At 43.7% G+C, this 17,513-nt stretch overlaps 1 protein-coding gene across 6 annotated transcripts in view; it reads right to left on the reverse strand.

Moving 5' to 3' along the window:
- MIPOL1 (mirror-image polydactyly 1) overlaps nt 1-17,513 on the reverse strand; it is a 528,027-nt gene that overhangs the window by 37,040 nt on the left and 473,474 nt on the right. For 5 of the 6 annotated variants that reach the window (XM_068254025.1, XM_068254028.1, XM_068254026.1 and 2 more), the window contains one exon: nt 3,129-3,359. The exons of the other annotated variant lie outside the window; for it this stretch is intronic. In XM_068254025.1, the coding sequence (XP_068110126.1) occupies nt 3,129-3,359 (231 nt within the window). The remainder of the gene's footprint in view (nt 1-3,128; nt 3,360-17,513) is intronic. 6 annotated transcript variants of the gene reach the window in all.

The following is a 17,513-nucleotide window of genomic DNA, read 5'->3' on the forward strand; positions in this document are numbered from 1 at the left end:
AAGGCGGTTCATGCTAGAAAACCCTCAAATAAAGCTGAATTAAAACAATTCTGCAAAGATGAGTGGGCCAAAATTCCTCCAGAGCGCTGTAAAAGACTCGTTGCAAGTTATCGCAAATGCTTGATTGCAGTTATTGCTGCTAAGGGTGGCCCAACCAGTTATTAGATTCAGGGGCAATTTCTTTTTCACACAGGGCCATGTAGATTTTGAGGTTTTTTTCTCACTAAATAATAAAAACCATCATTTAAAACTGCATTTTGTGTTCAATTATGTTATCTTTGACTAATAGTTAACGTTTTTTGATGAGCAGAAACATTTAAGTGTGACAAACATGCAAAAGAATAAGAAATCAGGAAGGGGGCAAATAGTTTTTCACACCACTGTATGTGTGTGCGTATGTATTAGTCTCCCAGGCAGCCAAACAGCAGGACCCCTGCAATAAGTGTGTACAATCACACTCACAGCTGCAAAGGACGATTGACTGGCTGTGTCAGCGGTGCACATCTGTCACATGTAGTGTTTGGTAGACACTCAACTGCCTACCTAGGTGGGAGCTACCAAGCAGCAACAGTAGCTGCCAAGTGGTGACGAGAGTGTAAAACCACCTGTCAACATCCTGTGTAGATGAAGCCAGAGTTTATCTGGAAGGGAGCTGCAAAGACGTCACTGCACAACAGGGTGGGGCGTAGCAAAGTATTTTCTTTTCCTTTTCAGGTTGTATTTCTGTAAGTGAATTAGGCCAGTCCTGTTGACAGTCAAGAAACTTTTCCAGTTGCAATTACCACTCAAGGTGGCCTAAACTTTGTTTTAAGCTGTGAGTTTTGTTGTTTCTTTTTCTGAATGTTTTTACTTTATGTAAAAGAGAATACTTTTCCAAATCAGCAACCTACTATCTAAAAATATCGGCACCCTTGCGTTTGTCAGAAAATTCCCAGAAAATTGTTACAATTACAAATGCTTTGGTATTGTTGTTATGTCTATTTTTTTGTTAACTCTGGAAGAACATAAAAAAGCAGAGAAAAAAACATTTGCGTGCCTGTTTCCCATATGTACATAGATTTGCATTTGAACTTGAAACCAAAGAAAGTCAGGGATCGTTCATATTAAACACACGCATGGAAAAATCTCACAGCAATGCAGCTTAAATTTGCACACAGTTTGTGTTTTCCCTTTGGAAATCATTATGCACTCTGGCAAAACACTTGCGTTGAAATGCAGATGAACAAGCATAGTGTTCAAAAATTCACAGGGAAAAAATGTTTTGTGCCTGTATTTCAGATTTTCAGAATTTCTTATGTTGGTGTCACCGGCCTCAGCACTTGTTATAAGCACAGGTTTCAATCACTAAAGTCATGGATGCCTTCGCTTCTTTTACCAATGTCCACCCTCATCTTGTCAATTGCCAACCGAGGCTGCCCAAAGCTACTAAACAGTGAAAAAGGTTCTCTAGAGTAGCTGAACGGCATTGGACAAAAAGTAACACAAGTACGGACTTCATTTATACATGCCTTAAATAACTTTAGATATGCACACTCTTTGGCAAAATAGTCCTATTTTTGTTCACTAATAATCTCCCACTCCCACAACCAAAAGGCACTTGTTATGCACTTTTAACTCCCTTCTCCATCCCCCTCCTTCTTGTTCATGCTTATCAGCTGAAGAATTTGCAGCATACTTCACTAATAAAATTGACTAAATCTGAAGTGTTTTTTTCCATGTGGCCCTCAAATTCCATCTCCACCTCTCCTGCCCTCTATCTACCTTCCCTTTACTCTCTGAACAGTCTCTCTCCTCTCTAATGTCCAAATCCCAACTAACCACCTGCTCTTTAGATCTTATTCCCTCCCATTTTATTCCACAGCTATCCTCATCTCTCATGCCTGTACTAACATCGCTATTTAACCTATCCCTCTCCACTGGAATCTTTCTGTCCTCACTCAAAAAGGCTGTAGTGACACCACTAAAAAAAAAACATCTCTAGATCCCACCGCGTCCGCCAACTACCGCATGTGTCACTTCTCCCATTTAAATCCAAATTACTTGAACACCATATACATGCTGAACTTAGCCATTAATTATTATATCCAATCTGTACTGAACTCGGCAACTCGACTCAACCCGACTTCATCTTTCTTCTCGCTCTTCCTCTGCTGCTCCCCTCTGCCAATCTCTTCATTGGCTGCCAATTAACCAGAGGATCCATTTCAAACTCCTAACCCTAACCTACAAAGCTCTTCACAATTTCTCTCCCCTGTACATTTCCTCACTAGTTTCCAGATACCAACCAAAAAACAATCTTAGATTTGTACACAACCTTCTTTTGTCCTTCTCTAGTATCACCTCCTTGCATTCACGTATACAAGATTTTTAACATACTCCACCCCTCTTCTGGAATATCCTGTAACAACACATCTGTCACTCTCGAGCATTTGAAATCAGTAAAATGGCCGAGGGAGCTTGCCACTCATGTCTTTGCGGACTGCGCAGCTCTAGGGCCGCCTAGCCTACAGGAGACATCCTGTAGTGAGGAAGTGGCGGGAGGAGCACTAGAGCTGCACAGCCGCACTCATGTCTATGCGGACTGCGCAGCCGCGGCAAGCTCCGTTGGCCATGTTACTGAAGGAATGAGAGCCCGACCCGAGTGGTGGAGCCGACCAGGGGGCCAGTAGCAGAGCGGGGACCCGGCGGAATTAAATGGAGGGCGCCGACCAGGGGGCCAGTAGCAGAGCGGGGACCCGGCGGAATTAAATGGAGGGCGTGGATGGCGTCCTCCGTAGATTCAAAATAGACGCAGGTACTAAACTTTTTTGTACCATTCAGCTCGTAAGTCCTTTAAAAAAATCCCTCTGGGGGATACTTACCTCGGGAGGGGGAAGCCTCTGGATCCTAACGAGGCTTCCACTGTCCTCCTACGTCCCTCTGTTAGCCTGCCCGGGTTCCCCAAAGTCCGGCGAGGTAAATATTTACCTACCGTGATTCTGCACAGGCATACTAGCTGCTCTTCCTTTGGGTTAAAGCGGAAATAGCCGAACCCGATAGTTCCGCTCTACTGCGCTGGCGCAAGTCCAACTAAAACAGAATCAACCTGGTTTCTGAAGAAAAAAAATACAGCATCAGCATGGACCTACTTGTGCAGCTTCTCTTCCATTTCCTGTTGGGTAGCAGACGCCCTTAGCAGGGATTCCTGCAGCTCTGCATTCTGAGTCTGCACGTTCCGCAGCTGCAGCCCCAGCTCTTCATTCTGCTGTTGGGTGATCCTTAGCAGCTCCTCTCGGTTCCTTAAGGCTTCATCGTACAGAGTCATTGCCTTGGAGAACTGCTCCTTCAGACTTATTTCTTGAGAAAGAGAATGGTGCAAGCTGTAGAGAGACAAAATAACAAGCTTGGCTGATTTATCTGCAGACGCACCTCACTCATGCTGCAGGAAGATAAGACGCTGTGTTATTAACCTGAAGAAGAGGATGAATCCTGACAAACGCATAGTTTGTATTGGTGTCCAATAAATTCACGCTTTAACCTCCACATTGAGGTAAGATTGTTCCTTACTAACACCAACATTGTGTTCTGACACATTGGGGTGCCTCCTCCCACCCAGTATGATTTACCAACATAGTTAATGGCATTTAATTGAAATGTCTGAATTTTGAATTACAATATTACATTGCTAACATTCACTAAAACACAGTATATAGTGTATATATAATAGAAAAAAAAAATGAAATCTACAGCATAAAAAAATCAGTAGCCCGGCCAGGTATAAGTTAAAATTCGTACAAGTTTTAAACAGGTACAATAGCGTAAAAAGCTGTGAGATTATTATTATTATTGAGTATTTCTATACTGCTGACCACAATGCTTTATAAAGCATGTTAGTCATGTCACTAACTGTCCCTCAGAGAAGATGCCTATACATTCACAACTACTAGGCCCAGATTTACATCAGAGGAGCTTGATGGCACAGATGTCCTGGCACCTTTGACTTTGCCCTCCATGAACCACCAAACCGCACCACAAGTGTGCTGGCTGTCCCAGCTGTCACTTCTCCCTTACTTCCCTTGCCTGTCATAGGTAGTTACAGGTATCCCTTAGTATTAGGTAGTCAGAAGCACCCTCAATATTAAGTAGCTAAAGGTGCTCCCAAGTATTAGGTCGCTAGAGGAACATCGGTAACTAGAGGTGCCCCTGACTTAAGGGAGATCTCGTCAGTGGAATGCCGAGAGCAGTGTGAGTAACCTCTCATTTACACTCTCATCAGGACTCTGCATAGGGAAGGAGGGAGGGAGGTGCTCAGAGAGGGGAATAAGCCGCCTTTCCATCAGGTGCCAGTAGGCACGTGCCTACACTGCTTTACGGTAAATCCGGCCCTGACAACGACTGTTGCCTGCAGGATTCCTCAGGCGACAGTTTGAGGTTGAGTTCCATACAGCCTATCAACACATTCTGTTGCTATGGAGGGGGCCAGAGAAATAATGGAGCAGCACAGAGCACATGATCGGGCAGACCAAATTTCTCACTGATGCATCTGATCAGCTGCCTTGGCCAAGAACCATCTGGTGTATATACAAAAGCTAGAGCCATCCATCCCTATCATAGAACAAGGTTAATATTGGGAGACCCACCTCATTTATGAGTGTGTTGGGATGTGGGAGATGAAAGCCGGCATTGCTAATAGCTGCTTTAATTAAATAACTTACAAGAACACCGCATACACCAATAGTGACTGTGTCCAAGTAAAAAAATTACACTTACCAGTTTGTGACAAGGATATCAGATGGCGGTGGATGCTGGGCACTGAAGCCTATGACCCTTGTCACAAATTGGTGAGTGTAATTTTTTACTTGGACACAGTCACTATTGATGTATGCAGTGGTTTTGCAAGTTTTTTTTTTTTTTTTAAATTAAAGCAGCTATCAGCAGTACCGGCTTTCATCTCCTCTTTTTTTCTCCTTCCTTAAATGGTGTATAAATTGCCAGCCCTCCTCCCCACTGAGCTCTGTAGGTACTGTACTGTCATATCTAGCTTGCTTTGTAAACACATATGAGCACAACATAGACCGTATTTCAGAAGGTTCCGCAGAGGGGTGAGGTGTATTTCCCTTCTCAGCTTCCTGTAACACTGAACTGACATCAGCCAATCAGTGAGGAGCAAGAATGTGGGAGGGGAGATAACAAGCTTCCCTCTCCCCGGCAATGTACCAGAACCAGGCTGACTGAGATAAGATTCAATTAGAGGACATATAGAAAAAAAAAAGAGGTTACATATATATTTGGGGTACTATTTTTAGGCAATTTTATATTTTGGGATGTTATAACCCCCTCTTTAAAATTCTTACATATATGACAAAGGTGGATAGCAGAGGATACTTTACAGGCAGTAGATTAAAAAATATAAACAGAAAGAATACTTTTCAAAGTATATAGACTGGACATTATATTGGTCTACCAAAACTTCATAGAAGACTTCAGGTCTCCTTTAGGGCATCTAAACGGGGTGGTTATGGTGGGGTCGGCGGTTTGTTGTTCGAAAGTGATCAACCGCTTCTTTTGAAGTGAATGGAAGTGCTATTCAAATGATGGTACTGGCTTTTTCGTTGTGCACGTTAACACTGCGGCAGATCCCATTGTCTCGTTGTGGACGCTACATGTAGCATCTAGGATCAGCTACATTCAGCAGTTCTGTGTCTCCCTACGAGTGTCAAAATCCAACAACGGAACACTGGGAACTAGGGATGGTCAATAAGATGCAAGTCATTTTGAGGTGATGCAGGATTATGCAAATTTATGCAGTTTGAAAATGGGCCAATCAAATTTTACTTCAGCAGGATTAGATTGGTTCATTTTGAAGCTGTAGACATTTACATACAAAATTTGCATAATGCTGCATCAACTCGAAATTATTTTCATCTCATTGACCATACCTACTGGGAACTGCCGCCACAGATTTTCTGCTTGGTAGCAGAAAAGCATTTGACAGAGCTGCTGCCGCTCCAGACGCTCGTGTGAACCAGCTGTTAGGACTTTAGGATCAAGAAGATTATTTCAGGTGACTCTTCTGTTTGATTTTAGGTTTGATTGGTATAGCAGAGTATTAGAGGCCAGATATACAGTAGGTCTGCTTTAAATTGCTAGCACCTAATGAATGATTTCCAGTGCAGACACTGTAAACAGTACTCTAAGAACTGCAAGAGAAAGAAAAGTGCTTGAGATCCAGCCTGGCATCGATCTGAAGCCTCAAAGGTTGCTGTAGTAGTAAGGGAAAATTGTTATTACTCAAGGACAGGAGGGAACACCAGGCCACAGATAACACCTCTCTCAAGGCTTTCTCAACCTACAATTAATAGTACGCAATTAGCAGCTCCCATATTGCAACACAGTCCACTGTCCAAGTCTGTAGGTTTAATAATAAACCGAGGCGGATGTTCTCTTCCCAGACTCCAGACTCTCCCCTAAGTGGGTAACTTTTCTCCCACATGGAAATAACGCCAGTATGCAGATTACGATTGCTTTATATGACCTACAGCCGGATATGTTAGCAAGCGTTCTGGGTGACTCACTGGATGTACATGAAGCGTTTATGGCAAATGAAAGTCTAGAGGTAGGACACAATGCGTTATTCATGATTACAATAAATTCCTTACTGCAAAGGAATTTATAACCCAAGTCACAAACACACCAGCAGCCAGAACTATGTGTTACATGTACTTTGTAGTGCATGACAAAGAAACCTACTGAATCAAGGCGTACGTCATGGGAAGTTTTCCTGTCACCATGTGTCCATACAGTGTTCTCATTACTAGTCATGTGACAGGCCACACCATTGTGGTTCTATTAGCAGGTATGATTTGAACATTAGAAACAGAAGCAGGTATCAACTCTTCATTCATTTGACTATTCGGGCAGTTTGTATTAAGAAATAAAGATCTTTAACTACCATTATCGTGAACAATTTCAAAATTTGAAATGTATGTGTGAGGTTCCGCTCGGCTGCCTGCGCAGGCAGGCAGCTTTTTGACCACTGTTCAGGTCTACATTCTGCAGGTCTCTGGAAGAGAGACCTTTTGTCAGTTTTGCAGCTTGCTGCTGAGGAATTTGCCTATGTTTGTCATGCAGATTGCCTAGCCACATCCTTTGTAGGCTTGCTCTATATATACCATGTGATATCACAGACCTGGGCTGGGCATAAGGGTTTGTCCTGTGAAACACTCCTGGAGTGTCAGCCTTGCTCATTGTTTGAAGATTAGCTTAGAGTAATTCCTGGGACTGCACTAGGCAGGTTCCCTAGTGCAGTTAGGATTGCATATCTGTTTAGTTTGTCTGTTGCGATTGTCCTGTCCCAGCGGTGGTCGACAGGAGATCGTTCTGATCTTTGTTCTTGGAGTATAGCTGGAGCAGCGGTTGCTACCAGCTGTCTCATCTGCCTGTCTAGCTTGGATCGCACTCGCCTTGCGCTAGTGCTGTGGATCCTTCTGATCTGTCTTGCCTGGATCGCACTCGCCTTGCGCTAGTGCTGTGGATCCTTCTGTTCTGTCTTCCTAGATCGCACTAGCCTTGCGCTAGTGCTGTGGATCCTATCTCTCACTTATTCCTGTTTTCGTGTATCTGTCTTGTCTGCTACGAACGCTTGCTGGAGGCTCGGTGAGGTAACCGTTAAGCAAGCGCTCGCGTCCTCTGTTTCATGTTTGTCTGTCGGTGGTTAGTTAGGCGTGCTTGTCTCTGTTGTGCTTAACACGCGGAGACCGCGCATAAACACGTGCACTGTTGCGAATGAGTGCGGTGTTCGCGTTTAGTTAGCGTTTGTTATTTTCCTTATCTCCTCCTTGTATTATTTGCTGTGCCTTTGCTACTGTCGTGCTCTGCCTTGCTGTAGCCTTGTGTCACCTCTGGCAATCGCCTCTCTCGCGATTGCGTTCCTACTTCATATCTGCTGTTGTGTATGCACTGTCACGGGTTGGCGACTAGATTGGTGCACACACATACCCTCTGTCGCTTTGCTCTCTCTCTTTCAGGGCTATCTTGCCCTGCGTTTCTTCCCTTCTTACAATTCCTGTCTGGCGTCTGTGGCAGGGCAGAGGATCTGTTCCTCTGCACTCCACAGCTCCACCTGCCGACAGGAATTTCCCTCTACAGGTGCATTGCACCTTTTGCTGGGTTCCCTCAAATTATACGCTTGTGGAGGATTTCCTCAGTGTCAGCGCACGTCTTGTGCGCTGATCACGGAGAGAATTCCACAATCGTTACAGTATGTAATAAGAAGTAAGTTTCTGTCACTTACTCATAGTAGAAATGTGACAGCACTGACAGGTTTCGGACTAATCCATCTGCCCATGAGGGATTTTTAGTATTCTGTTTATTTTTTTTACAAAATCAATCACTGGAAGGGATCTATACAAAGATGATGGCTGCTCCCTCACACCTGTTTGCATGCTTCGTGTTGTCTTCCTTTTTGCCCAATAAAAATCCTTTACATTAATCAGCATACAACTGGCCTTTTTATCAGGAGGGGTGGGCCAACCTCTTCCTCTCCTCTATTTTTAAAGTTTTCAATGCTTTTTATTTTTCTGGGGACCTCCTCCCACCAGTTAGTCTAAGGCAAGTACTTTTAACAAGTGGCTAATGCATGATCTAAGCCTGTTTGGACCCCATCGGTTTATAGGCTAAAAAAGTCAACTAAATGGTGTCAAATTTTGTACTGTCTGGTGTTTTGCCATGAAATTACATGATTGAAAAAAAGACAGTTCCTCTACAGATGGTGTCATACCATGAGCCTGTGCTGGGGAAGTGAAACATGTTGGTTTTCAGTGACCATACCTTATCATTGTAACCTTTAAATAATGGTGTGTCAGAAGCAACTATGTGTGAACAATGGCTAGTAAACATCTTTTATGGTTGTATTTATAAGCAAAAAACCGTTACTCCACTTTGGGACCACGCACTGTTAAATTTATGTTGTGTCTATGTGTTAATTAATTCTGACACGGTGTAGATTTAACTACACCAGCCCCTCGCCCTCCTGCCCTGTTCACTCGCATGCAGCTATACTCAGCAATCTAATGACAGCTGAGTTCCGTGCACCATTCAGGAACCAATTTCATTGGCTTCAGACCCTGAAATGACTGTGAGCCAATCACAGGAAGCACAGACTGAGAATAATAATAATAAAAAAAGGGCTCTGCTCCTAAAGGGGGCAGAGTAGTCCAGTGCTAGGAAAGTTAAACAATGACTTGGGGCTCTAACTGCACAACACTTCTGTCAGGTCTGTGTTTGAATATCTGAAACAAACACAGCTACATACAACAATAACAATAACAATAATATTTATATAGCGCTTTTCTCCCTGGGGACTTAAAGCGCTGTGACCCTGCATTATGCAGTCTCAAAGGCTAGGGAAAAGAGGTGAGTTTTTAGCCTTTTTTTAAAGCTGTCCAGAGAGGGAGCCTCTCGTACTGATTGTGGAAGTGAGTTCCATAGAGTAGGGGCTGCGTAGGAAAAGGCCCGAGCACCAAATGTTAAGTGTATCCTGGGAATAATCAGCTTCATCTTGTTGGCAGAGCGGAGGGTGCGTGGAGGGGCATAAAGTTCCAATAGATCCGCTATGTATTTGGGTCCCATGTGGTGTAGAGCCTTGAATGTCAGCAGGCAGATCTTAAAATTGATTCTCCATTTTACTGGCAACCAGTGAAGAGTTTGCAGTACTGGGGTGATGTGTGAGCTGCGGGGGGCATTGGCTAGGAGTCTGGCTGCAGCATTCTGTACTAGCTGTAAGGGGCGCAGAACCTTTTCTGTAGATCCAATGAACAGGGCGTTGCAGTAGTCTAGGCGGGAGGATACAAATGCATGAACCAGGGCAGGTAGGTCTTCAGCTGGGATAAGGTGTATGATTTTTGCTATATTTATTAGATGGAAGAAGGAAGACTTGACGACAACTGATATCTGCTGTTTGAGTTTTAGATTTCCATCCAGGATCACCCCAAGGTTTCGCACAGAGTCTTTATACTGTACAGTATCTCCCCCAATTGCTAGTTTGAGGTGGTGAGCGTTTTGAACTTTATCCATCATGTGTGGACCACCTACCACCAACACCTCTGTTTTGTCAGAGTTCAGCCTCAGCCAGCTGGTGTTCATCCAATTTTGTAAATCCACTAGACACGCATTTATGGATGCTGATGGGTCTTGGGTGCCAGGCTTGAAGGACAGATACAGTTGTGTGTCATCTGCATAACAATGGTATCCCAGGCCCACAAATTGATCTATGATGTCATCTGGGGCCGTACCTTTTCTAACCAATTATCTTTGCTTTGCCAAGCCAATTTGAGAGTGATGTCTTCTTTACTTTTATTGCTCTTTTTTTTTGTTTCTATTAATGTGCTTCAATGACACCACTTGGTCCTTTTTGTGTTGGGTTGATTTTTTTTTTTTACCATGTTCATACATTATTATTATCTGTTGTTCATCTACTTCACGTTAACATATAGGCCTCAATTCACTAAGCTTTATCAAACACTTTATCAAACGTTTGATAATTTACCTCATGAGTAAAATCTAATTTTGAATTCACTACAGTGTTATAGATTTATAGAAATTTTTATTGATAAAATGTTTAATAAATCTATAACCCCTTAGTGAATTCAAAATTAGATTTTACCCATGAGGTAAATTATCAAACGTTTGATAAAGTGCTTCATAAAGCTTAGTGAATTGAGGCCATATTGTGGTAAAGGCATATGTAAAGATTATGTTTAGGCCTATTTCTGTATAGTACCATATGCCATACGTTATTCTTTTGAGTATGTACCTACTTGTTTTGAAAATTCAGTAAAAAAAAGGATTTATATTAAAAAAAACAGTGCTTAAGTCGCTTTACAGTACATTTTTGCACATTTTTTTTCCCTTCTAAGAAGATAAATATGAACCATTACCTATAACTATAAATATTTCACATTTAGAATATGTAGCCACATAGACTAAGCTTCAAGCAACACTGAGCGCCTGTTCCCATTACAAGCATGCAAATTTGCAAGCTATTTTCTGGATGTGAATTTGCATGTATAATCAAATTTGCATGCTTAATTGAATTTGCATGTGTTTGCGTCCATTTTTTGCATGCAAATTAGCATGTGTGATCATTGATTTTTTTTTTTTAACCTATCTTTCGTCTCTATTGACATATGCAAAAATGCATGCCAAAAACGTGCAAAAAATGTGAAGAACACATGCGAAATGCCATGGGCCATCTGAAAAATTGTAGCACTGCTGTCCAGATTTCTTCTGTGTGCGATTTCTGGATGCAGTGGAAACAGGCGCATTGAAATACATTACTATGCGAATCTGTGTGCAGAAAACACACACGAATTTGCATGTAGTGGAAAGGGGCCCTAACAATGGCCATGTAATTTTCTGCAATGCAACATATTTTATACTGTTTAGTGTGTAGATTTACAATTTTGTTGCCAGGATGATTGGAAAAACATTCCCTGGCCTATTCTGAATACAATCTCTTGAATCAGCAATGAGTGAAGGTTTCCAATTGCAAAATGCAGTCCTTGATGAACCTGGCATGTAGTTTCCCGTGCAAGTTGCAACACTCTTCTGATCACTAAAGAGTGCAAAGTTCATATCACAGAAGCTCTGGGAAATCACGTTACTCTGGGGCTAACAGTAGCACACTGCAGAGCCTAAAAGTATCTTACTAACCAGCAGGTATCCAACCAGTGTTACTAAAACAAAGCAGAACAAGAAAAAAAAAAGTAAAAAGACTAAATATTAGCCTATATATGCGTTAAATGTCTTAATCAAGGATGCAGCTGCATTTGATTGGTCAATTTTCAAGCTGTATTAATTTACATAAAATAACCATAATATTTGCATAACCATGCAATTATTTGTACATCATAAAGCATCCATAGTTAGAAATGGGGACCTGATGAATGATGCAATATACCCTCATGTCTGTGTACCTGTGAAAAGGATGCCGCGGCAATTTTGGAGCTGGTGAAAGCCGCTGGCAGAATACTGGTAAAATTACTTATTACAGTAAGTCTAAAGCAAAAACAACCCAGATTAACATACCAGGGACTTCTACCAGCCCCCTGCAGCCGCAATCATCACTCTGCGATGTTCCTGTCACCCGCAGCACTCTCTTTCTATCAGATGCGTGGCACCGGTTTGCGCACCTACTGATAGCACTCCCGTGGACTGGAGCGCTGCCCTAGGTAAGTTAAACTTTTTTTTTTATTTGCTTTAGGTTCACTTTAAGCAGTTGGTAATTCCGATTGTAGAATATCTGTAACTGTTTACTGTCGACTAACCTAATTATCTTCTCACACTAACCCTCCTTCTACTTACTGTAATCCTAACACTAACCTGCCCTCCATACCGGTCAATATCAGCACAGCCTTCCACCGGTAAACACTCCCTCTGCCAAAATTTGTGCCACCTACAGACAGTAGTTGTCGTGCACCGCAGGTGCCAAAATTAGTCACTGTGTGCTACTTTAGCTGCAATTAAAGCAGCAATTTTACAACCTATCGGCCAGCGCCCAAACTACCTGTTTTGGGCATGTCCTCCCCATTTATATGCAGTGAAAGATTGGGAGCCGTTTGGAGATTAACACATGTTGCAACTTCCTGTCAGATTAACCGTCTACATTTCTTTTGTGCCAGTATGTTTTATGCAAGAAGAAATGCTGACTTTCATATCACTAAAGCAGACCTGTACGCATAACTTCTCTGCTCTAAAAAATATGCAACAGCATAATAACCTTTTAAAAAAAACAGCCGATAGAAATCCTGCAATAATTCTGCAGTTTGTCTACTTCCTACTTTCATGGCAGCAGACATATTGTTAACGACCTATGTTTATCAATTATATCTATGCCGCTGCAGGCAGCTGAGGGATTAAATTACAACTTGTGCTTAGTCAAAGATGAGGGGTAATTAGACAGGCCAAACTCTCTAAATACAGACAGGGTGCATTTCTATCCGTTATCCTTCTGTCCTGTGCAATAGTTCAGGTCACTTTAAGTCCCTGATGTCTTTGGTAGATCCTTGTATGTGTCCAGTGGGCAAAGCCCAGGTCAGGGTGAAAATGCTTAGCAGATGTTAGATCAATAGCTATTGAAATGTCAATATTTAATTCTGTACCAAATTACATTACATCCAATTACATACCAATTAGTTTTTCAGTAGTAAAAGTATGTTTTTGTAAAGCATGAACACCTATCTCACGGCTTTACAAGGTTGATGATGTCATCCAGCAGCTCTAATAAGACCTACACTAATAAGGTTAAATGATCATAAGTCAAGTGACCCTGAGTGTGTCTGGCTGGAGCTGCAGAATATTCAATACCTGCAGCTTCTGCTTGCTATTGGTGGTAGGAGGAAGAGCGCGTATTCCAAAAACGATGGACCTGGATAAGAGCTTCGGCACCAGCAGCAGTCCTGCTAGACAGAGTTGGTACTAGACATTCTGCTGCCTGCAGCAAACTTTGGAGGATGTACCCCCAGCACCAGTTAACAAAAGAAGCAGTGGGTGGCTGTGATTGGCTGGTCTGGAGCCAACACCCCGCCTGATTGGTCGCATGCCAAAGCTTCTTCTTTGACTGGCCATGGTAATCTCTACCTTGTGATGGGGTTTTACCATTGCATACCTCAATAGAAGGCATATATCGACACCTCACCTGCCTATGATGTCATAGGGAAGGGTGGCAGGTGCCACTTTTTGTATGAGGACGGGGAAGCGTGGATGAGGGTAGCGTGTGTGCCAGAAAGGCCAGTGGAAGAGCAGAGAGGAGGCAAGCGCCAGGTGGCCCAAATAATTTGTCCAAACAGCACCCCCTAGTTTTTGCCCCCTGAATCACGTGGATTCATGTGGCCTCATGGTTGGTCCGCCCCTGCTGCCGGTCAAGTATTCATGGTTTTCAGAGTATACGGTACTTCAATGATAAATTCGGGACTGGTATTGACACCATTTATTTATTTGTTGGGCCAGTTTGGCATGTTGGTTTTAAACTTTGCCCTATACTGTATATTCTTTGGTGTGTTTTGCAGTAAAATAAAGGAAGATTACTAGGGGTCTAGTCCTGGGAAAAGAAGTGAGTGGACTCACCTGGAAAACCTCGGCGCGCCAAAAAATGGGCGTGGTCAAGCACACCGTGGGCGTGGTCATGGGTGGGGCCAAATATACATGACCTTAGCAGTGATGTAAAAGGTCTGCCAAGGAAGTTTGAGCTCTGCCGTAGTGTATCCCCCAAAAATTGATGTAATCTGACAGCATTTCACCAAAAAGACACATAATCTGGTAGAAGTTCCTCCAAAATACAGATAATATGGAAGTGGTTCCCCCAAAATGGACAATGTGGCAGCAGCAGTTCCACCAACATACACATAATTTGGAAGCAGTTCCCCAAAATACGCGAAACCTGGCAGCGGATCACCCAAAATACACGTAACACCCAAAAGACATATAATCTGGCAGTAGTGGTCCCCCAAACATACACAATCTGGCAGCAGTTCCCCAAAATACACGTAATCTGGCAGCAGCCGTTCCCCTAACATACACATAATCTGGCAGCTGTTCCCAAAAATACACGTAATCTGGCAGCAGTTGTTCCCCTAACATACACATAATCTGGCAGCTGTTCCCCAAAATACATAACAGCGATTCCACAAAAATGCAGATAATCTGACAGCAGTTCCCCCAAAATAGGTACCCCCAGGTAGCCAGGTCTATAGGTGTCCCCAGTATAAGTAGCCATGAGTATAGTAGTCCCCAGTATATGTAGCCAGAGGTATAGTTGCCTAGTATATGTAGCCAGGGGTATATGTGCCCAGTATATGTAGCCAGTGGGATATGTCCCCAGTATATGTAGGCAGGGGTATATGTCCCCAGTATATGTAGGCAGAGGTATATGTTCCCAGTATATGTAGGCAGGGGTATATGTCCCCAGTATATGTAGGCAGGTGTATATGTCCCCAGTATATGTAGCCAGGAGTATATATGCCCAGTATATGTAGGCAGGGGTATATGTCCCCAGTATATGTAGGCAGGTGTATATGTCCCCAGTATATGTAGGCAGGGGTATATGTCCCCAGTATATGTAGGCAGGGGTATATGTCCCCAGTATATGTAGGCAGGTGTATATGTCCCCAGTATATGTAGCGAGGGGTATATATGCCCAGTATATGTAGGAAGGGGTATATATGCCCAGTATATGTAGGCAGGTATATATGTCCCCAGTATATGTAGCGAGGGGTATATATGCCCAGTATATGTAGGCAGGGGTATATATGCCCAGTATATGTAGGCAGGTGTATATGTCCCCAGTATATGTAGGCAGGTGTATATGTCCCCAGTATATGTAGACAGGTGTATACGTCCCCAGGCGTACGTTAAAAAAGGGCGCCGGGAAAAAAGGGCGCAGGGTTTTAAACGATAATCATGAATAACGTTTAAAAAAATGTGTGCTATATTTTGTTTAAAAATAATGTTTTATAAAGTTATAAATCATTAAATAATGTGTATGAAATGGGCAATTTTAAAAAAGGTTAATCTTCCCTGTTTAAAAAGTGAAATTTATAATAACGTTTTATAAAACATTAATAAGAATTTTACTAAAGCTATACCTAACCCTACTCTCACTCAGAACCCTCCCTGTACCTATCCCTATTCCCTAGACCCCCCTGTTGGTGCCTAAACCTAAGACCCCCCTGTTGGTGCCTAAACCTAAGACCCCCCTGTTGGTGCCTAAACCTAAGACCCCCCTGTTGGTGCCTAAACCTAAGACCCCCCTGTTGGTGCCTAAACCTAAGACCTCCCTGGTGGTGCCTAAACCTAAGATGCCCCTGTGATAAGCATTAATAACGTTTTTAAAAAAATATGGTGCGGTTTTTCGTTTAAAAATGTTTAAAAAAAAAATTGTACGGTTTTTCGTTTAAAAGTAATGTTTTTAAAAAATATTGTACTGTTTTTCGTTTAAAAATAATGTTTAAAAAATTATAAATCATTAAATAATGGGTAATCATGAGAAGCAGTTATAAAACATTAAAAGTCTCCGGGCGCCGCTTTTAAAACGTTATTTTTCTCCGGCGCCCTTTTTTCCTATTTATTATGGGAGTGAATGGCGGCGCCCTTTTTGTCCACCTGCCTCATGCGCCCAAATTTCCTGCTTCCGTCCCCAGTATATGTAGGCAGGTGTATATGTCCCCAGTATATGTAGGCAGGGGTATATGTCCCCAGTATATGTAGGCAGGTGTATATGTCCCCAGTATATGTAGGCAGGTGTATATGTCCCCAGTATATGTAGGCAGGGGGTATATGTGCCCAGGTAGCCAGGTGTGCCCCCACCCGGAGGGAGCAGAGCAGGGAAGGTGAGCTATAGGGACAGCGGGGATGGGCGGACATCTCCCCCCCCCCCATCCCTCACCTTTGTGCTCCCCTTCCTGCCTCTCCCCTCCGGCGTTTTTAAGTGTCGGCCCGGCGGCGAAAGTGGGCGGAGACTTACCTCGTTCCAGTCGCATGGGACGCTCCGCTCTGTGTGCGGCTAGAAGACCAGACTAGCCGCACACAGAGCGGAGCGTCCCATGCGACTGGAACGCAGAAAGTCTCTGCCCACTTTCGCCGCCGGGCCAGACACTTAAAAACGCTGGAGGGGAGAGGCAGGAAGGGGAGCACAAAGGTGAGGGATGGGGGGGGGGGGATGTCCGCCCATCCCCGCTGTCCCCATAGCTCGCCTTCCCTGCTCTGCCCCCCTCCACACAAGCCAGGGTGGACGCCGTTCACCCGCGTTCACGCAGGACTCGACCATGTGTAAGATGCATACCAAGATGCAGCAATCTCTGCTTCAGGGTCTCAATTTCATGCTAGTGAACTGTTATGGTGCTCATAGAATCAGGACTGGATTCACCATAAGGCACTGTAGGCATGTGCCTACAAGTGCCTGATGATGGAAAGGCGGCTCACTCCCCTCCCCTCCCCAAGTGCCTCCCTCCCTATGACACCTGTATCTAACTATGACGGGCAAGGGAAGTAAGGGAGAAGGGACAGCTGGGCCAGCCAGCACACTTGCGGTGCGGTGTGGCGAGTGCTTGTAGGTTCATGGAGGGCGAAGTCTAGGGTGCCGGGACCTCTGTGTCTTTAGGCTTCTGAGACGTAAATCCGGGCCTGCATACACTTCTTGATGTGCCACCAAGACGACTACCAGATAGATCCCTCTCTGATCGAATTTCACCACACTGCATACAGATTTCCATGCTCCCCATGCAATGTGTTCTCCCTCCTGGGCCTGTGGTGAGTGTTGCGTGCTCACCTGTCACACAGGTATGACTCCTCGACTCCTCTGGTGCCCGGCCTCTTTTTGAATTAGCACCGCAAGTGCCTGTACCACATAACACTGGTGCAGAGAGTGACATCAGTACATGCAGCAGTGTCATGTGGTACAGGTGCTTACAGCGGCATTTCAAAAAGACACCGGACACAGGAAGTGGCCACGAGTTGCGCTAGTGTGGCAGGTGAGCAAG

The sequence above is a fragment of the Hyperolius riggenbachi genome, chromosome 9 (assembly GCF_040937935.1).
Source record: "Hyperolius riggenbachi isolate aHypRig1 chromosome 9, aHypRig1.pri, whole genome shotgun sequence".
Taxonomy (NCBI): domain Eukaryota; kingdom Metazoa; phylum Chordata; class Amphibia; order Anura; family Hyperoliidae; genus Hyperolius; species Hyperolius riggenbachi.